Source organism: Nicotiana sylvestris, chromosome 9, assembly GCF_000393655.2.
Source record: "Nicotiana sylvestris chromosome 9, ASM39365v2, whole genome shotgun sequence".
In the NCBI taxonomy this organism is placed as follows: Eukaryota; Viridiplantae; Streptophyta; class Magnoliopsida; order Solanales; family Solanaceae; genus Nicotiana; species Nicotiana sylvestris.
In genome coordinates, this window is record NC_091065.1 from 184,607,730 (window position 1) to 184,630,440 (window position 22,711).

At 36.7% G+C, this 22,711-nt stretch overlaps 1 protein-coding gene across 1 annotated transcript; it reads right to left on the minus strand.

The window, feature by feature from the left end:
• Positions 1-16,519: 16,519 nt before the first annotated feature.
• On the minus strand, positions 16,520-21,998 carry LOC138878703 (uncharacterized). The gene is made up of 11 exons (XM_070158388.1): positions 21,794-21,998; positions 20,595-20,691; positions 20,386-20,510; positions 20,225-20,309; positions 19,969-20,104; positions 18,915-19,000; positions 18,647-18,767; positions 18,388-18,582; positions 18,226-18,276; positions 17,460-17,499; positions 16,520-16,980 (listed from the first exon to the last, which is right to left on the minus strand). The coding sequence occupies exons 1-11, from the start codon at positions 21,996-21,998 to the stop codon at positions 16,520-16,522; spliced, it is 1,602 nt and encodes a 533-aa protein (XP_070014489.1).
• Positions 21,999-22,711: the final 713 nt, after the last annotated feature.

Sequence of the window (22,711 nt, forward strand, 5' to 3'; positions counted from 1 at the left end):
TACAGGGCTGGTCCTATACAATTTAGTGCTGGATGGGCCCTTTTCTCCTTTAAAAAATCAGAAAGTTTTTCCATTAAAACTACTTTTGAATAATTTAAAACTAAGTGCTATTTATCCTGTTTTTTTCAGCAGCCCCATTACTCTTTGTTTCCCATTATCACTTTAAATAATAGCCACTAACTTTTCACTTTCAGCACATTGCTATTAACATATTATCCTCATTGTTTTATCCCAGAAATGTCCAGATTTACTGTTTTCTACTGGTATTACTGCCTTAAATTCAGCATCTTAACAATACAGATTTTAAAATCTGTATAAGCCTGATTATTAATCTGATTTACAACAGCTACAAACCAATCCTAAAGTTTGGACTGAATCCTGACTAAGAATGTAACCCCCTAACACAATTATATCCAATCAACATTTGTAAACTTGAATTCAAACTTGACATTACAACAATATTCAGCATAATAATTCAAACTGAACTTCAAATTGAACTAAGATCAAACATACACAGGAGCATTGTCAATATACTGACAATGCCCTGTTCAGAAAACAACATATACAGCATACATTTGAATTCACTGATTCACAAACAAACATGATTTAATTGACGAGTATTAATCAGTTGACTATTTACAACATTTGTCAATAATTAGTCTAAAACAATAGAAGCAGACTGTTTCAGTCAGCATTTTCAGAAATGAAAATTCGTAATATAACTAATCGACGAACTTAATCGAGTCGATTACACACATTGTAATTAGTCACAACCAACAGAAACAATTCACATTCGGATCAAGTAGATAGGTAGGAGACAGAAATGACAGAATTAATCAAAACAAAATATGAAAAATTAACAAGTTATTAAACAAACGAAAATACATACAGAATACACAAACAGAAATAGAAAAGTACCTCTGAATTTTAATCAGACTCGAACTCAACTTGGCTTCGGATTTGTTTGAAATCAAACAGACCTTAGTCGAAGTATTTTCCACTGAAAATACTTCGACTAAGGTCGATTAAACCTCAATCTTTATTCAATCTGGACAGAATCCAAAAGTCTGGTATTTTTAGGGTTCTTGAAAGTTCGATTTGGGATTTACTCATTTCTGGTTAGATTCGAGGGAAACCAAAGATGTTCTAGGCACGAGGGAGGTCAGGGGGTAACTGGTGTGAGTTTGAAGTAGGTTGGGATAAGGTCAGGTTGTACTCGAATCTTCAAATGAAGATTCGAGTAGTTCCAGTATGATTCGAACCATGCAACTAACAGATCCGTGATGAGGGTATCTAGGGGAAGTTGTGGTGTTATTTTGGAAGCCATCGGAGAAGATCAGGTTTTCAGGCCAACCTTCGATTTAAGATTCGAAGAGTTGGGGCCTGATTCGAAGGAAACTAAGGTCAGATTCGTGTAGAGGATGTTCAGGGGGTTCTAGGGTGTTATTTTGGTGACCGGCGGCGTTGATGCCGCCGGGTTTCAGGCGGTGGGATCCTAGGGCGGCTAGGGTTAGGAGTGGGGGTTTGGGGGACGATGATGAACAATGTAGGAGGGGGGGTGTTCAGTTAGGGGCCGGGGTAGGGGCTTGGGACTTATATAGGGGTGGGGTGGATTGATACTATCCGTTAGATCAAGTAGGATGAGTGGTCAGGATTTATTCACTTAACCAAACGGTGTCATTTGGTTTCCTGCTGGGGTCGGGCTGAATCAGGCACTGGGTCGGGTAATGGGCATGGGTTAAAGTTCGTGGGATCTCAGTCGTCGGTGGTCTTTGATCCAACGATCCCTGATACACCACAATCAAACGATGTCGTTTCGACTCGTTTGATTTGGACCGGATGCCTGGGTTGTTTGGATTGGGCTGTGGGGGGGGGGGAATTAATTCGATTTGGGCCTGGATTTTAATCCAGGTCCAATTTTGTATATATGTATTATTATTTTTTTTCATTTTTTCTAATTTAAATTTTTAATTATAAAATAAATCTAACTTCGCAAAAAATATATTAATTATTCTATAACAATTATTTAACACATAGACAAAATATCAATCACACAGTGGAATATTTAAAATAGAACTATTGCATATTTTTGTGATTTTATTTAAATTATCTTTTAAATGCATAATTAAATCCTATATGCATGCAACATGTATTTTATTTTATTTTTCATTTTATTTATGACAAAGTAAACATTTATGGTTATAACACAAATATTTAACTCCACGCAAATTCAAAAATTACACAGTAAAAGAAATTTATTTTATTTTTTGATTTTGTTTTGGAGTAGTTTTCGTAAGGCAAAAATCACGTGCTCACACTGGGGGACAAAGCATGTAGGCATGGGGGACAAAGTTTAAAATAAAGAAAACATTAATTAGTGGGGACAAAGCATGCCCTTGGGGGAATAATTTCGGGTTGGGGATTCAAGACAAGAGTCTTGTATAAATATAGGGTCATTTGACACATTTTAGAGGACTTGAACAAGAAAGAAAGACTTTTACACTTGAGAGCTGACAGACTTGAAACATTTTGAGAGTAAAAGAGAAATGCAATTTGAACTTTCACTTGAATAATTTCCGTTTGCCTTTCTCGAGTGTTATTCAAAATCAGTAAACTACTGCATCTTGTATTCGTCTCTCTTCTGCTTTGACTACGATTTCACTTTGGTATTGCTGAGTTTTCAATCTGTTACTGGGTTATTCTACTGGTTGCTACTGGTTTGCGGTGTTGTTGAACCTGCTGTTGCTGTGTTATTATTGCTCCTGACTTCTCCTTCTTTTGTTCTTGTACTGCTATTGCCAGGTACACATTTGTACACTCTCGGCTTGAAGCGAAATGAAATATTAATCAGGCTTTGTTCCTGTTGAATCCCTCCTGTTTAGATTTGTGCTTGAATATAATTTTCCTTTCTTTGTACAAAAATGTAGTCGATTTGATTAATGAATAATGAGGTTGCATATGTATACTTTCTTCATCTAATAATGTTAGTTTAAATTAATCGGAGAATAATTAATCTGTTTTGATATTATGGTCAATCTCATGTTCTAGTATTATTGAATAACAGAATATAAAATGAAAGCAGTTTTTCTTTGTACAAACTCGATCGCAATTTTCCATTCGCATTAGCCGTAAACTAATAACTAATAAGTTACGTTTTTCAGCATGTAAATAATTAAGAGATTTTCTTTTATTTTAGAGACGAACTTAATAGAAAATATAGTCATTGTAGGTTTATCCTTTAAAAATAAAAATGAGACGAGCCTCGCCAAATAAAACGTATAGATTGCGGGGCCCTCACAAAATGTATGGTTTAATTAGAATTCGGAAGGACCGTTTAGCGAATTTCACGGTCTTCCCCAAAATAATAACGCGATAGTCTCTTTAGGCGCGTGTTTAATATTTTACTTTCTTAAGCCTGGGTGTGCATTTCATGTGACCCGAATCCAAATCCCAAAACATCAAATAAAACGTGTTCCGGATTGTGGGTGCATTTCATGTAACGCAGTCCAAAGACGTGTTTTAAGCGATGTTCATATTTCTTTTAAAAACAATAATAATAAAGCGGTTAAAAGATAAAATTTGCACATAAGTTCATATTTGTATAAAATCAGATAATCAAGCCGAATATAACAGTTGAGCGACCGTGCTAGAACCACGGAACTCGGGAATGCCTAACACCTTCTCCCGGGTTAACAGAATTCCTTATCCGGATTTCTGGTACGCAGACTGTAATATGGAGTCATTCTTTTCCTCGATTCGGGATTAAATTGGTGACTTGGGACACCCTAAACCTCCCAAGTGGCGACTCTGACATAAATAAATAAATCTCGTTTCGATTGTCCTTTAACTGGAAAAAACTCTTTCGCCCCTCGAGGGGGCGGAAAAAGGAGGTGTGACAGCTCTGGCGACTCCGCTGGGGAATTGAAAACCCAGAACCACTGGTTCAGGGTTATAAATTCAAGCTTAGATAAATTGTTATATTTGGTTTTATCTGATTTTGGTATATGTTTGGGCTTAATGTGCTAAATGATGCTTTTACCGCTTTGATATTATTTGAATTGTATATAAATTGTGCCGAAACCATTCTCTTCTTACCTCCGGGGAGAAGCTCGCTGGTTGAGACTCCCTATTCTGTTAGTGTCATACCTTGAAATAAGAAAGAGGCCGGACAAGTTACAAAGCCGGACGACCCCGTGGGTCCCCGGTACGTAGCCCCCTCTTCGACTCGAGTTGTCCGCTCGGATACACAGTCTAGAACAAATACCCAGGTTATGAACCTAGAATAACTCAGCTTCATGCCGGATCCCTAGTAGGAACGTTTGTTTGCATCACGTGCATTTGACTTTGGAGGCTCAACACAGGGGTTGGGTCTGTCTAGGACAGGTGTACCAAAAAATGAAAATGACCATCCTGATGCATCTTACTTGCTACTACTTGCGCATTTATTTGATTTGGACTTGTGTGTTGACTGACTTGTAAATATCAGTAATAATATTTTGAAATTGAAAAAAAAAGAAATTGCGGTTAGGGAATTGATTGTTTATTTTTGAAAAAAAAACCAATACCCAAATACTGTCAAAACTCTGCTGAAATTTTGAGAAAATGAGAAAAAAAAATGTCTTGTTAGGAAAAAAAAACGTTGTTCTGTCTTGTTTTTCAAAAAAAAAAAATAGAAAAAATAGTTTGTCTTGCCATAAAAATGAAAATGAAAAAGAGTCTTGTTTTTAAAAATATTTTTTTATTTTTATTTTGTTTGTCTATGAAAATGCCAAAAATAAAAATAAAAAAGAGTCGTGCGTTGAACGTGGTTTTATTATTTGTTCCAAAATATATATATATATATATATATATATATATATATATATATATATATATATATATATATATATATATAATCCAAAAAGTATTTTTCTTTACTTCCAAAATATATACATATATATCTTTATTTGTTGCAAAGAGTATTTGTCTTGCCAAGAAAATTCAAAGTGAAATTTCAAAAAAGATATGTCTTGCAAAAATATATATAAATATCTTTATTTTCCATTGTTGATAAAAAAAAATGTTTTCTTTTAAAAAAAAAATCCGAAAATATTTTGATTCTTCTTTCTAAATTGAAAAGAAAATTCAAAATTCAAAAAATATTTTTTTAAAAGCATTTCTTTTATTAAAGGTAAAATTCCAAAAAATATTTTCTTTTTTCTTTAGAATAAGAAAAAAAAACAAATGAAAATTCAGACAAAAAAATATCTTCCTTTTACTTTTGAAATTCTCAAAGTTCAAATCAAAAGAAAAGGAATTCTTGGAAGTCTTTCTTTCAAAAAAGAAAATCAATCAAAAATCCAAAAAAAATAATACTTCCTTTATTCTGTTAAAGCAGTTCTTTCACAAATTCAAAAAAAAAAAAAAATTTAAAATTAGTTTATTTACTTTATTCATGAACGCCCGAACTACGCGGGTTTGATTCTCACCGGATGTGAGATACGTAGGAAACCCTCATCGGGTCCAACCCCACCTTTTGCTCAAATAGCCAAAAACAAATAAATAATAATAAAAAAAAGAATAAAAACATATCAAAATTTTAATTCTGTCACGAATAAGTCGGGTGATGCTGTTTTGTCAAAAATAGCCGAATGTTCCCGAAAGGGACGCCGGAAGGTTGACTTTGCATAAACAGCCGCTTTTTGGGTCATGTTTAAGATGTGGTCCAGTTGACCCCCATAACCTTAAAAATCTTCGTCCCCGAGACGTTGAAAGGCCGTGTTTGCAATGTTGAGTTTTCTATTTTTAAAAAATGATAAAAAGAGTCATGAATAAGTCGGGTGATGCTGTTTTGTCAAAAATAGCCGAATGTTCCCGAAAGGTACGCCGGAGGGCTGACTTTGCATAAACAGACACTTTTCGAGTCATGTTTAAGATTTGGTCTAGTGAACCCACACAGCCCTATAAATCTTCGTCCCCGAGGCGCTGAAGGGCCGTGTTTGCAATACCAGGTTTTTATTGTAATTTGAAAAGAAAAAAGTGTCAACGGTCAGGTGAATACCGTTTGGATTTTTTGTCAAAAACAAGCCGAGCCAGCTTCGGCCGCGTCTTAAACCGTTCTTGCCGAAATAGCCTTAGAGTATCTTTCAGTTGTCGAAAGGCTGTTTTCGTAAAAGAACGGACAAATTTGTAAAGTGTCATAAAATAATCCTCCCCGGCCTCAAAATTCATGTGGAATTTGGAAGGGGCCACGTTTGCAAAAATAACCGTTCGGTTGCATTTGTCAAACGGAGAAAGGAAGCTGGCTATTTGTTTTGGAGTTTGTAAATCTTTTAATCAGAATATGTGGGTTGTTTGATTTTCCAGTTTGTAGGTCATCTTCAAACCTTTGAAACCCAGTTGTTATAATATGAAAATTGAAAAAAAATATATTTAGTATTGTTTATCTTTTAGTGGTCCGAACTACGCAAGGTCTGATTCATGCGGGGACATGATACGTAGGCAATCCACATAAGATTCGACCACCATTAAATAATAAAATAATAATAATAAATAAAAATAATAAAAAATATATATAAAATAAAATACGAGGCAAATAAGAAAATAAAAATACGGGGGTTCCCAAAGTACTTTAAGGGGCAAGTAAGCAAGCCGGGACGACGCATGTGTTCGAAGCAAAGCATGTTAGAAATGATTTACTGCCTAGGATCATTGCATCCCCAATGTGCTATTATCAAATCTGTTAAACTCTAACGCTAACAAGTTGGTTGTTTTCCCAAATGCCAGACAGTTAGTTGTTAAAGCATTCTGGCAACACACCCGTACCGAACCAGATCCAAAGGACCGGTAACAACGAGCATGACTACCTCAGAAAATAGTACCGAGCAAGAAAGGCCGTTGAGCCAATTGTTAAAAGAAGCGATGGAGAAGATAGAAAAGATGGGGTTAGAGATGAATGCAATGCAGTTCGCTCTGGCCAAAACACAAAAGAGCCGTGAACCACTGGGGCATATGCCGGAATACCCTCACTCTGACCCCTCAACCAGCCTCCCGAATCACCGTTATCATCAGGAGAGAAGCCCCCATGATTCCCAAGCTCCACCACCCCATCAACCTCTCCCAACACCAAATGTTCCCACTTTTGTGGGACCCACATCAGCCACCCTGCAAAGATCAACCAGCGAGCCATTGTTTCAGGCTCATGATACGCAATACTATCCCCCTGAGCCCACATTTCAGGCACCAGAACCCCATACCTACAACCCGCACTTAGAGGTACCGGCAGAGATTGAAAAGCCGGTTAAAGTCCCAGAACAAGATGAGGTGATGAGGAAGTTCAAAAGCCTGGAGCAGTCCTTCAGGAACCTGCACGGATTGGGCAACCAGGTCAGCGTGGCCTACAAGGATCTATGCCCTTTCCCGGACATCCAACTCCCGGTTGGTTTCAAGATGCCTAAGTTTGATTTATATGAAGGGCACGGTGATCCCATGGCGCATTTGCGGGGCTTTTGTAGCAAAATGAGAGGGGCAGGTGGCAAAGATGAGCTGCTGATAGCTTATTTCGGCCAAAGTCTGAGCGGATCGGCACTAGAATGGTATACCAGGAAGGATTCCAGCAGATGATACACTTGGGATGATCTGGCGCAGGCTTTCGCAGGTCACTTTCAATACAATCTCGAGATAGTCCCCGACCGTCTCACATTGCTGAGGATCGGAAAGAAGCCTAGGGAAAGTTTTCGCGAGTTCGGGTTCCGCTGGAGAGAGCAAGCGGCCAGAGTGGATCCTCACATGAGAGAGGGAGAAATGGTGGACTACTTCCTGCAAACACTGGATCCAACTTACTTTGGTCACTTGGTGACGACAGTTGGAAAATCCTTAAACGAAGTAGTGAAGATAGGGGTCATGATAGAAGAGGGTTTGAGGTCTGACAAAATCCTGAATTACTCGGCACTCAAGGGAACGACCCAGGCTATTCAGAGCGGCACGGGAGGTGCGCTGGGAAGAAGGAAGAAATAAGAAATTGCCACGATTGAGGCAAGCAGTTGGTCCAGGTCTGGCAAACCACACTACAACCAACCCAGACCCCACAGACAAAACTACCCATACAGCCCACCACAACACTACTATCCACCTCAAGAACCATACTTCTCTGTGCACCAAGCCCAAACATACACTCAGCCTACGGTTCGCCTGCAATGGCACGCGCCGGCTCTCCAGAACACACATACACCACCGCAAAACACCTATCCACCGCCAAGAGCCTACAGGAACCCTCAAGGGGCAGGTTTCCGGGGAAATCAGGCTTTCAGAAATGAAAGAATACAAAGAACATTCACTGAGTTGGGAGAAACCTATACTGTCGTGTTCCACAAATTAAGGCAGTTAGGCTTGTTGAGTCCTGTTAAGCCCAGATTGCCAAATCCCCTTCCCAAAAATATGGACCACTCGGTAAGCTGTGAGTATTGTTCGGGGGCTCCCGGACATGATACCGAGAAGTGTTGGAAGTTGAAACATGCAGTACAAAATCTTATTGACACCAACAAGATTGAGGTTCAGACACCAGAGGCACCCAACATCAATCAGAACCCTTTGCCGGCACGCCTTGAAACCCACATGATTGAGCTAGTGCACGAAGGAGGGAAGCTAAAGAAACCCTCACAAATAGTGATGATGATCCGTGTCGGTTCAAAAGAAAAGTTAACCAGTGGAAAAGCGGTGGTATAGTTGGAAAAGGTGGATGAGAAGCCAGTTATGGTGTTGGAAAAGGGTCCAATGAGGCAAATGTGCAGTTTGTGGGGCTGAAAGCAAAAATCAACAATTGAATGGCTACTCCTCTTCCTATACGAAGGGAGTCTTGGTAGTGGGCTCTGATTTTCTTTCTTGTTGTCTGGATTATTCCAGGGTTGTAATCCAGATTTTTTTTTTTGTGCTCGCCAAAGTGTGAAACCTTGCTATCCCGTATTTTAATAAAGTGAAAGTTTTTTTTCCTCATTCCTTATTTTGTTTTAATTTTTCTTCTTATTTTTCTCTTCTGAACAGTTCTCTTTATACTAGTTCTAATGACATGGCATACACGACGGATCTTCAACCTAGTCTAAAAAAAAATCAATCTGATTTTGAACTTATAGTACAAGATTGTGATGATAAGTCGGAATACGATAAGGATGAAGCCTTCGAAGAAATTAACAGAGAGTTGAGCCAATTTGAAAAAAAAGAGCCCAACTCAAATGACACGGAAGCCATCAATCTAGGGGATGCAGATGACATTAGGGAAGCTAAGATAAGCGTCCACACGGAACCAAACATCAGGGAAGAACTAATCAAAGCACTTACTGAATTCAAAACATTTTTGCATGGTCATACGACGACATGCCGGGTTTAAGCACCAATCTAGTGGTTCAAAAATTGCCCACTGACCCGGCATTTCCCCCCGTCAAGCAAAATTGAGGAAGTTCAAAACCGACGTGAGTGTGAAGATTAAGGAAGAAGTAACCAAACAGCTGAATACTAAGGTTATTCGGGTCGCTCGATATCCTGATTGGTTGGCTAATGTGGTGCCAGTGTAAAAAAAAATCCTGGTGTGTGTTGATTATCGCAATCTAAACAGAGCAAGCCCAATGACGCTTTATAATCAACAAATATTGAAGGGAAATGCGTCGACATGGCTATCAATTCTGATGCAGTTAAGAGATAGCACTCCGATCCCCAGCTGAAAAATAAAATAAAATGAGAGAGTCTTATCGGTAAAAACCTTCACAGGCACCATAAGGCGACGAAAGATGAGAGAAATAAAATGAGAGAGTCTTATTGGTGAAAACCTTCACAGGCACCATAAGACGACGGGAGTTGAGAGAAACGAGAGAGTCTTATTAGTGAAAACCCCTCGAAGGGCACTATGAGGCGACAAGACAAGATTGGCGGAAAGGATCCGCATTTGGCAAAGAGTTGAGTGCCTGTTTATCTCCAGCAACATGAGGTTGTCCGAAAGGTTGATTGATACAAACAGACTGGGTTGATTAATCCGGAATGCGCAACATGATCGTTGGAATCGGTTATATCATTCAGATAAGTTCTTTTCTTTCCTTTTCCCCAGCATTTGTTCAAAAAGACTTCTTCTTTTTCTATTTTTTGAAATCATCACTTTTTTATTTCTTGGTTTAAAGACTTTACCTTCCCAGCAGTTTGTTTTGAAAAGGATTTTCAGAGCTTACTGCCAGTTTCCAAAATAATGCAAAGCAAAATGCGAATAGGACATGCCAAAAATAAGGCGATAAAGCGAAAAGAAGTTGGTTGCAAGACCAATGATGAAGGGGTCTAGATCCCAATAGGACCAAATTTCCAAGGGAAGTTGGAGAAAAACAGGAAAACAACAATTGAAAAATTGTGGACCTAATTCCAAGAGGGCCCCCAGCAGATCATCAAGATGTAGGAGCATCCCCGACAGATTTTTGACCAAGTTCCAAGAGGGTCGGACAACACAGAGTTGGGGAAGGAAGGAAGGAAAAATTCATCCACAGCAAAATAATCCCCAGCAAGTTTTGATAACATAATGAAACACAGAGCGGGGAAGGGAGAAAGACCATCCCTAGCAGGAGTGGCACGACCACTCGCCATATTTAAAACTAACAAATTTTCTTTGATTTGAAAGCAGGAAAAAGAAATCTTATTAATGGCGAAAAAACTTGCCACAAGGAAAAGCACCAAAACTGGGGCAGAAAAAATTTCTGCCATTTGTCAAAAAAATTCTCGGAGGAACGAGGAAATCAATTCAAGTTTTAAGAGATAGCAAGACAACACGATTCTAAGAAAAACAATCGGAGGTAAGACAATTCCAAGTTTTGAAGATGGGTTCATCCGCCCTCGAATAGGATATTTTGGGTTCATCCGCCCTCGAATAGGATATTTTGGGTTCATCCGCCCTCGAATAGGATATTTCGGGTTCATCCACCCTCGAATAGGATACTTTTGGTTCATCCGCCCTCGAATAGGATATTTCGGGTTCATCCGCCCTCGAATAGGATACTTTGGGTTCATCCGCCCTCGAATAGGATACTTTGGGTTCATCCGCCCTCGAATAGGATACTTTGGGTTCATCCGCCCTCGAATAGGATATTTTGGGTTCATCCGCCCTCGAATAGGATATTTTGGGTTCATCCGCCCTCGAATAGGATATTTTGGGTTCATCCGCCCTCGAATAGGATATTTTGGGTTCATCCGCCCTCGAATAGGATATTTTGGGTTCATCCGCCCTCGAATGGGATTTTATTTTTAAAGTTGTTTAAATCTCGCCAACCTAAAGAAAGGAATGACATTTTATTTAAAAGTTGTTTGTCGAAATCAGGAGCCCACCTGAAGAGAGGAAAGGTGTTTTATTTTTAAAAGTTGTTGAAATCTCGCCAACCTAAAGAAAGGAATGTCATTTTATTTTTAAAAGTTGTTGTTGAAGTCAGGAACCCGCCTGAAGAGAGCAAAGGCGTTTATTTGTCAAAGTTGTTTGTTGAAGTCAGGCGCCCACCTGTATAACGAGAGGAATACTTTTTAGTCTTATACTGCAGATTTTGAAATCAGTAACCCCACCGGAAGGCAGAAGGTTACAACAGGAATCCCCAGCAGGAAGCAATAAAATCCCAGCACCGGGAAGCAGAAGGTTGTAACAAGAGGTCCCAGCACAAATTCAGGCGCATGAGTCAAAAGGAAGAAAAGACGCGTCTTGAAAGAAGCGGCTTGTGAACATTAAATCATGCCCAACATAACAAATCTGATGAAGAGTCGTACCCCCAGAGGAACCGCCAAAAAGCTTAACGAAGAAAGCCATGTCCCCAAGGACCAAGCAAAACGATGAAAACTGGTATTCAGAAAAGCAAAGGGCCAATGTCATTTCCAAATTCACGGAAGAAAAGCACCGAAGGAAACACAAGCTGACAAGAAAGCAAGGCAGCAAGAACAAATTTCAGTCTAGCCTAGCTTCTTGTTTTCTTTTAAGCACGGTGTAACAAGGAGATCGGTAAGCAGTGATAACATCATGCAACAACAGTAACATTGCAGTCTCACGGTAGTCCCAGCTATCAAAACTTCCCGAACTACATTAACCTGATTCCCCTTTAGCCAGGGATATGTAGAAAACCTTTGAAGCAAAGGTTCGCTTAGATCTTTTTCAAAAAAATGCTTCACACGGAGTACTTGGATGGGCAAAAATCGCTCGCTTTATCTTTGCGCGAAAACCCTTCGTGTCTTCGGGCAAAGAGGGGCAGCTGTAAGCACGTGATTTTTTGCCCTATATGAGAATTACTCCCAAAAAATTCAAAATAAAATGATTTTTCTTGGTGTGCAATTTTGTGTGATTTTGTGATATTTTTGGATAATTATTTGTATTTGTCTGTGCATGTTTATTTGGTAAATTAATAAAGATACAAAAAATATGTCGCATTTTGCATGTGGGATTTAATTCTATAATTGTTACTAATTAAGTTTGTTTTACAAAAAATTTAAAATTACAAAAATAGGCATCTTTTGCATTTTTAGCATTTAATGTCCAAATATACAATTTTATGCTTAATTATTACTTAATTGTGCGTTAATTGTTATTGGGAGTTAATTTGCGCTTTTATAACTTAATTTAGTTCTTAATAATAATTTAAGTACTTTTATAATTTAGTTTTAGAAAAATAAAAGAAGAAAAGAGAACAAAAATACAAAGAAAAATCGGATTGGGCCACTTCTTCGAATTTCAACCCAGGCCCAAACAATTGTCCAACCTTCCCCATGACCCGTTCCACTTCAAACTGGGTCGACCCGGTCCTCCCCATTAACCCAAATACCAAACACCCGTCTTCATTTTTTTTCAAAACACAAAAGAAAAACAAAAGAAACAAAAACCCTAAAAAACCTTAAAAAAAACTATCCGCCCCCCCCCCCTCTTACCTTCTTCTTCCCCAAGCTCCAAACCCCACCTCCCATGGCTGCCCTTTAATCTCCATTCTCACGTCCAAACGACCCCTCGCGTCTTCATCTTCTCCACGGCAAGCTCAGGCTCATCCATGGCTGCCCTTAACTTCACCATCGTTGCCCTTACTTCATCTTCTTCGTCGAGCTCAAGTTTGAGCTCAGGTTGCCATGGCTGCCCCACCCCGTCACCACCTGCTGCTGCCGTTGCTTCGTCATCTTCTTCGGCACCAACGAACCAGTCCAAACGACGAGCAGTTCCGTCAAAATAAAACAGTCCATCGTCGACGACCATCCTCGCCATGAACTACCCCGCTTTCCAGTGTTCCAGCTGCGCTGCTGCTGCTGCTTCACTTCATCTTCTTCGAGCTTGAGCTCGACACCCTCCTGCTGCGTCGTTGCTGCTCCATCCCAGCTGTCTCGTCAAGCTGCTACAGCTCGCCATGGCCAGTTGCTTCTGTTTTCTCCTTCGTTGCATCCAAACAAACCCCATCGCTGCTGCTTCAGTCCAGTCCGAAAACGAGACTCAAACCATCTCGTTTGTTCGAGTTTTGGTTGGGGTCGTCAAAACAGTCCGTACATATTTCGTGTCGATCCGGTTAGTAGATTTTAAGTTTTTATTTTGTCCGTATTTTTGTTTTGATATTCTCGGATCTAAAATCTACAAATGCTCGATTCTTGTTTTGTTCATATTTATCGTTGAATTAATTTTTTTTAGTTTGTTCATATGTTTTGTTGATTTAATTTTCAGATTTCAAATGGAAATGCAATTAGTTGTTTTCCATGTTTATTTCATGTTAGTTTTATTTATTTTTGTAAAAAAAGAATTGTTAGTTTAATGTTTGTCAGATTCAAATTGAAATTTAATTGATTATTTCTTCAATTTATTTCATGTTGTTATGTATTTTCCAGAAATTATTAATGTTGTTTGAATCATTTAATCTGTCATGTTTGTTGTTTAAAAATAAATTTAGTTCATGATTCATCTTTGTTTGAAGTTCATTTTTAATCCAGTGAATTAATTTGAGTTTATGTTTTTGATTTGTTGATTTAGTTTGAATCATGTATTTTGTTGTTTGTATTGTTGTCTCTTTGCCCATTCATTTTTGGTCTAAGTTAACCAGGATTGGTTCCCGATATGGTTAATTTATTTCCATTAATTTGGAGTTGTGTTGTTCATCGTGTTCATGTGATTTGTTATTCGAATTTGTGTAGTAATTGGTCATATTGACTATATTTTGGTTAAGTTTGATTAATTGATTGTTTAGAGCTGATGGGGGTAGTTTGGTAAATTGCAGTACATTCAGGGGTAGAATGGTAATTGCAATAAGGTCGGAGGGGTAGTTTGGTAATTGAACATTATTGTAATTCTTTATGTTAAGCATGGGGGACAAAATATAATGGGGTGGGGTTTGATATAATTGTTTAACATAATGGGGGACAAGACATAATGTAGTGGATGAGAATATTGTATTTGTTTATGTTAGGCATGGGGGACAAATTGTAATGGGTTGGGGTTGATGTATTTATTTAATGTAGTGGGGGACAAAGCATGTAGGCATGGGGGACAAAGTTTAAAATAAAGAAAACATTAATTAGTGGGGACAAAGCATGCCCTTGGGGGAATAATTTCGGGTTGGGGATTCAAGACAAGAGTGTTGTTATAAATATAGGGTTATTTGACACATTTTAGAGGACTTGAACAAGAAAGAAAGACTTTTACACTTGAGAGCTGACAGACTTGAAACATTTTGAGAGTAAAAGAGAAATGCAATTTGAACTTTCAGTTGAATAATTTCCGTTTGCCTTTCTCGAGTGTTATTCAAAATCAGTAAACTACTGCATCTTGTATCCGTCTCTCTTCTGCTTTGACTACGATTGCACTTTGGTATTGCTGAGTTTTCAATCTGTTACTGGGTTATTCTACTGGTTGTTACTGATTCGCAGTGTTGCTGAACCTGTTGTTGTTGTGTTATTATTGCTGCTGACTTCTCCTTCTTTTGTTCTTGTACTGCCATTGCCAGGTACACATTTGTACACTCTCGGCTTGAAGCGAAATGAAATATTAATCAGGCTTTGTTCCTGTTAAATCCCTCCTGTTTAGATTTGTGCTTGAATATAATTTTCCTTTCTTTGTACAAAAATGTAGTCGATTTACTAATGAGTAACGAGGTTGCATATGTATAACTTCTTCATCTAACAATGTTAGTCTAAATTAATCAAGTACTAGTTAATTTGTTTTGCTATTATGGTATGTCAATCTCATATTCTACTATTATTGAATAATAGAATATAGAATGAAAGCAATTTTTCTTTGTACAAACGCGATCATAATTTTCCATTCACATTAGCCGTAACCTAATAACTAATAAGTTACGTTTTTCAGCATGTAATTAATTGAGAAATTTTTTTTTATTTTTAGAGACAAACTTAATAGAAGAAATGTAGTCACTGTAGGTTTATCTTTAAAATAAAAATGAGACGAGCCTCGCCAAATAAATCACACATCGCTGGGGGCCCTCAATAAATACATAACCATTTATTAGACTTCGGGATGGACCGTTTAGCAAAATTCCACGACCCTACCCAAAGTAAATGATAAGCTAGTCGCTTTAGGCGCGCCTTTAATAATCTAATTTTCTTAAACTCGGGTGCACATTTATGTGACCCAAATCCAAATCTCAACAGAGTTGACATATGTTGACGACCACGGGTACATTGATTGTAACGCGGTTCGAGATACATTGTCACAACGTTGCAATTCCTTGTAAAAAAAAATAATTATTATTATGAAAGCGGTAAAAAGTTAAAATTTGCACATAAGTTCATATTTGTATAAAATCAGATAATCAAGCCGAATATAACAGTTGAGCGTCTGTGCTAGAATCACGGAACTCGGGAATGCCTAACACCTTCTCCCGGGTTAACAGAATTCCTTATCCGGATTTCTGGTACGCAGACTGTAATATGGAGTCATTCTTTTCCTCGATTCGGGATTAAATTGGTGACTTGGGACACCCTAAACCTCCCAAGTGGCGACTATGAAATAAATAAATAAATCCCGTTTCAATTGTCCTTTAACTGGAAAAAACTCTTTCGCCCCTCGAGGGGGCGGAAAAAGGAGGTGTGGAAGCATACGTTATAAGTACAACACTAGTATAGTACCCGCGCGATGAGCGGAAAATACGAAGAAATAAATATAATAAATTATTAACTTAGTTGCTTAACCATCTCATATTTTTATAACTTGATCAATCGTAAAATTAAAACCATTTGATCGATTCCTCATTAATTTTTAAATCCTCATTAATATAGATTCCTCATTAATTTTTGATTGGAAAAGAGGCAAAACAATTGTAAAGTATTACTATACATCATAATTACATATAATCAAGCAAAGAGCGTAAAGTAATGTGTGTATTCATGTTTTTCCTCTTTTAAGACATTGGATATGTCATTAAAGTTGCATTTTTTGAAGGAATAAGTTTGTGTTATTCCATTATGTAATTTATCTTATCTAAGGCTCTTAAGAAAAAAATAATAATTAAATGACAGGTAATGTTCCAAATCAATAAAAAACTTTCATTAATTAAATAAATTACAGGTAGTCGTAGAGACGGTTCTCCCACTCTGCTTCAAATTTAAGGACATAAACCCAAAAAGGTCCACTTGGCCACACCTCGTGATAAATGTCAGTTAAAATACTACCTAAAGATTGTCCAAGTGAATCTACTAAAATTGATAATGCTTCCCAATCATATAGTATAATTTTGTCTATAGCATCTATTAGTGCATCTCTCATAAGCTCATAATTTGCAATATGTAGATCTAGTGCAGGCCTAAGCTCTCTAAATTTCTTTTCTTTTTCCCTTCGTTCAGCCCTTCGATCTCTTAACTTATTTTGTATAGCCCTTGGGACATTCCTGATAATTTCAGGCTTTGAGTCTGAAGCATTATAGGAATAAATGTTGCGACGGCGTATCTTTCGACGTTGTCCCCTTCGTTGAATTTGAGCACTCGTAGTTGGAGTAATTTGAACGTGTCCTTGTTCATCCATATCTGAAATAGAACTAAAGAAAGAATAAGAATAGATACAACATGTCAATGAGATAACATAGTACATGCATATTATTTTGAAACTTGCTCCTTAGTAGATATAGCTCAGGCAGTAGCGTCTCAAAGCACTCACAAATTTGAGAGACAATGATGTTATTTCTTGAGAGGACTGCTAAAAGGATAGTGAATGCTAATAGAAACATTTAATTGTTGAATTGGATAGAATAATGAATAGAGGATACTACTATTTAAATTAATTCCAATATGAGTATTTAGAAACGCATCCTAATTTCAGTTAGTATACAACTAAGTTGACAACACCAATAGACTTGTACATACTAAATTCCAATAGATCACATAAAATTTAGTATATTCTTGTTGGTGATACTATACTATATTGCAAAAAAAAAAAACAGTAATGAAAGCGAAAAAACAGTGTTGATTTTGATTGCTTAATTTATAAACTATTCCATTGGAATTACGTGAGCCTTTGAGAACCAATTGCCCTGAATAGCTAGAAAGCTAAAGAAAGCAGGAAAAACCAAACGAAGTCTGCCTTTGAGAACCAATTTTCCAGATTGATGAAGTATTATTAATTTTGAGAGTAATCAAAATTATTCAAATCAATATCTTATTATTTCTTCAAATTATAAATTTATTCAAATTAAATTTTACTGTAAAATTTAACCAAAACCAAGCGAAAATAACTTGTGACAAAAAATATTGGAAACGAAGAATCCGAAAAGCACTCACTTTTCCGGCAGAATTGAGGCTATGTTGAATTTGCAGAATATTTTTGTTTGCGTAATATTGTCGGACTCTCCTCTGTTCTTCGTTGTTCTATGAATTTTCTTGTATTAACACCTCCCTTATTATGTCCTTTTATAATATCATGTGATTAGTATAGTGGGGAAGTGGTTATAGTGGGTAAGTGGGGAGGATTTGTGAAGGGATATGTGATGTAGAGGGTTGAAAACATGGGGAAGTTGAAGGTGGACGACTGGACGTGTACGAAATGGTTGGATGTGAGGAGTTTTGTGTGGGAGTGGGAAATCATGGGGGTAGTGGCAGAGTGTTGTAAACTTGTTGCTGAAAATGGGTGCAAACTAAAAGTTGTTTACTGTATTCGCCAAAGGTATTATTTTCTGAGATTGGTTTACGACACTTGATATGGGCAGTATATGTAAGAAATCCTTCAAGATATGTAAGTCGCTTTAATGTTAAAGGACAAACTAGTTATGTATTTACCTCGCATTCCTTCTCTCCATCCAAGACTTGAATATTATTGAAGTCAGGTTCCTATAAAAAATTAATAAATAAATGAGTTTGAAATTATGATTCAAATTATGCAATATAAAAGAAATTTGCAATCTAAATATGTTATGAAGTTTGTGAACAAATATGACATACAGTTAAGTCATCTGAAGGTTGAGCAGGACTATATTTGTTTATCAGCTGCTCCTCATCCGTAAGCTTAACAACACTATAAACTTCCTTTTGCTGGTGAATGTCCTCTGTCTTAATAATAACCTTAAACATGAATTTTCTTTGGAGAATATTGTTCAGCTCTACTGAATAGGGATACTTATCAACAGCACCAGTATTCTAGAATGAAATTTTAAGTTAGAATTATACAAATAACAAATATAAATTTAATTAGTTGATATACCTCAAGAAACCCTTCCTTCAATTCTTTTGCTGATTTGCCTATGAGAAATATGGTTTCACGGTCCCAGAGCAATAGGGAAACAGATCCAGTAGTATCCATTACCCTAACCTGAAGCTTGTACCTAATTGCACAGTTGATTTGAGATATAAATGTAATATTTTGATGGATTAAGGAAATAGAGCTGCTGATTTTACCTAATAACTGCTGAGTAATCTTCATGTTTACATTTGGGGTTTGGGCATTGATAAATGTTTCCTAGTTTATCCACCTTCTTTTGACACTTCTTGCAGCTAACGTACGACCATCCTTTTTCAAGTTCAAAATTTTCAATACTTGCGACAATCCAACATGGACCTTCATGTTGAATAAAGTGATAAGACAATTGTTGAATAAATTGATAAGACAAATGTAATGAAAAGACATAGAGAATATGGTCAATCATAATATCAAAGAAATAACATAAATGTAATTGAATAATTTTTCATCTTCCAAATGAGGAAACACTCTTTAAAACCATAAAATAAGAGGACTAAAGGCCAAAAATAAACTTCATATGTAATGTAAAGACATAAAAAAAAATATGGTCCATGTGGCGACTCAGTGACATGAGGAAAGGATAGGTACCTATATGATATGGATTAAGATTTAGAGGTATTGTGCCAACATGCCGTTGATCGCAAGGAACGCAAATTAGTTTATATCAGTTAAGAGTTCAAATATAGATAAATTGAGCTATAATCATCTTTCTGGTTGCGATGATTTTCTAGATAAGTCGAATTGTTACTATTGTGCGATTTTCTTCGCATGTGGCTTGCTGCATTATACATGTAGGAGACTGAGGTTCTGAGATCATATGAGGTCTATGTAATAATTTAGTAATCTGATATATGGTCTACTGGGGATTACATATTAGGCTAGGTAGTTGTTTATTAGGAATCTATCCCATTAAAGATGACAAAGAAGATTTGAACTACTTCTAGTCTTTAATTTGTTTGTGGCCTCTAGTCAGTTTATCTAGCTATAACTTAAATGGTGTTAGCATAGTTGACTTAAGGAATACATAATCTATATCTTAATTTCAATCCTGCTATACTACTGCTCAATCATTTAGCATGTAGATAATGAACAATTACTTGTTCTTTTTCCTCTATTTGTCTGCTAGAGTTTCTTCATTGGTTGTTCACTATCTTCTGCGCATCTTTACCTAAATTTAAAAACTGCCTTTTTCAAATCATAAAATGAGAGAAACAAAGATGTTCATTTTTGCAACTTTTAACCTGAAACAACAGTTAAATTAATACTACAGAAGTTACGTCACTCACTTGCATGGACTCCACTAATTGGCCAATTGTTTTAACTTGAACAATGCCTTTCTCCAACTCATCCGAGACAGGGTAACTTTGTTGAGAGATGGTTTGAGTCAGCCTCTCGGAGTTATTATCCCGAACATAAAGTAATCTGTATTTATGAATAACTAAAACAGTTAGATGTATACTTGGAAAATTTGATTTGAGTATAGAAGCAGTGAAATTTTATATAAATAAATCAATATATATATATTGAATATATATATTGAACCGTATTTTAAATTCATCAGATTGAGGAAAAATTTTATTAATCCACAGCTTTGATGCATTCCATGTATTGCGCACAGAATATGAATCTACAAAACAATGTTCGTGTAAGATATAATGAATAACTTTCACAAAGTAATGTTAAATTGAGTAATTGTATTTTACATTGATATTTATGGGCTTTTATGAGCTGCATAACAACAATAACAGGCTGGTTGTTAGCACTTAGTAGATGAGGAACAATTTCATCAACAAACTCCCCCCAAAATGTAGTAGACAACTTCTTCCTCCTGTCAAATAGAAATAAGAATGTAATTTTAGCATATGTAATTATCAAATCAATCTTTAATTAGTAGATGAATATTTATTCTTACTCGTCATCTTCTAGTTCAATATCCATAAACTTCCTAAAAATTCCACCTTGGTTTTGCGTTTGTACCTCACTGAAATTGACAATTTCTCCGATGACATCTAAAGAAAAAGAAATTGTTAAAATAAATAGTAGATAAATTCATAATTAGAAAATTAACGTAAATTCTTTATTTACCAAATAATTCAGTCTTGTTCATGTAAGCACGTGATTTTTGCCCTATGAAAGAATTACTCCCAAAAATTCAAAATAAAACAATTTTCCTTTGTGTGCAATTTTTGTGTTCTTCGTGGCATTTCTGTGTAATTATTTGCATTTTGTCTATGCATGTTTACTTGTTAGATTAATAAAAAAATATAAAAATATGTCGCATTTGCATTTAATATTTAAGTAAGTTTGTTTACAAAATGAAGAAATCACAAAAATAATATACACTGCATTTTTAGCACTTAATGTCCAAATTGTGTGACTTTCTCGTTAGTCGCTATTTAATTGTGTCTTAATTGTTATTAAGAGTTAATTAGTATTTCCAGATAATTTTGGGTTTTATAATTTAATCTTAGCATTCTAGCTTTATTATTTAGGAAATTGAACAAATAGAAAAGGATAAAAATGGAAGAGATCGTATTGGACCTTTTCTTCAATTTTAAGTCATAGGCCCAAAGAGACCCAATCTTCCCAAACGACCCAGTCCATTTCGAACTGGGTCGACCCAGTCCATAACCCAAAAGACCCAAACCCCTTTTTCTTTCATTTTTCATAAAACAAAACAAAACAAAAAAAAACAAGAAAAACCCTAAGCTACCCCCCCCCTCTCTTCTTCTTCTTCCTCTCCTTCTTCTCCAAACCCTCCTCCCATGGCTGCTTGCTTCCTCTTCTTCTTCATCCTCCCATGGCAGCCCTTCACCCCGTCACACTCACACACACACACACATCAACATATACACACACATACACAACGCATACACACACAGCTCGTCGACCTCCCTCTCTCGTCCGCCATTGAAGCCAGTCGACCACTCTACTGCTGTGTCTTCTTCTTCTTCGACGTCTTCACGTCGTTCACACCACCATGACCTCCCCTTCAGCTTCGTCTTCTCCTCCGCTCACCACTGCCCGAGCCACCATCATCTTCTTCGTCGCACCATGAACACCCAGCTACAAACGACCATCGTCGTCTTGTTCCAAACTATCAGCTGCTACCATGGACGACCACTTCGCCATGGCTGCGATCACAAACTCCAGCCCGTGCTTCTTCTTCACTGTCGCTGCCTTCGTTGCTGCCATGGCTGCGTCCGTGTTGCAGCTGCCCGATGCTTCTGTTTCTTCCAACTTCGTCATCGTCCATGGCTGCAGCTGCTCGTCGCTGCTGCTGCTGTGTTTCTTCACTGTTGTGGCTGCTGCCCATTGCTCCTTCTTCGTCGGATTCGTCGAGCTGCTACTGTTGCGTCTCCTTCTTCGTCCTCGTCCAAGCGACCAAACTACTTTCCGTTCGAGTTCGTCGTCGCTTCGATCCGGTTAGTGGTTTGAGTTTCATTTTGTCCGTATTTTTATTTTGATATTCTCGGATTTAAAAGTCGATAATTGTTTGATTCTTGTTTTGTTCTTGTTTATCGCTTAATTAATTAGTTTTCCAGTTTATTTCATGTGTTTTTATTTTATTTTTGTAAAAGAAATTGTTAGTTTAATTTTAATGTTGTTAGATTCAAATGGAAATTGTTAGTTTAATTTGTAAAAGAAATTTTTAGTTTAATTTTAACATTGTTAGATTCGAATTGAAATTTAATTAATTGTTTTTCAGTTTATTTCATTTGTTTTTGTAAAAGAAATTGTTAGTTTAATTTTTAATGTTGTTAGAATCAAATTGAAATTTAATTAATTATTTTTCAGTTTGTTTCATGTTAATTTTATTGTTTGCTTAATTTTAATATTGTTAGAGTCAAATTGAAATTGTTAGTTTAATTTTAATGTAAAAGAAATTGTTAGTTTAATTTTAGTTTAATTTGTAAAAGAAACTGTTGGCTTAATTTTAATGTTGTTAGATTCGAATTGAAATTTAATTAATTATTTTTCAGTTTATTTCATGTGTTTTATTTGTTTTTGTAAAAGAAATTGTTAGTT

Coding starts and splice junctions, on each gene's coding strand:
- LOC138878703 (XM_070158388.1), bottom strand. CDS start 21,998: ATGGGCAGCAGCCACAACAGTGAAGAAACACAGCAGCAGCAGCGACGA. Junction 20,511..20,594: donor ATTGAACTAGAAGATGACGA/GTAAGAATAAAT, acceptor TCTATTTGACAG/GAGGAAGAAGTTGTCTACTA. Junction 17,500..18,225: donor ATGGAGAGAAGGAATGCGAG/GTAAATACATAA, acceptor TGCTTTCTTTAG/CTTTCTAGCTATTCAGGGCA.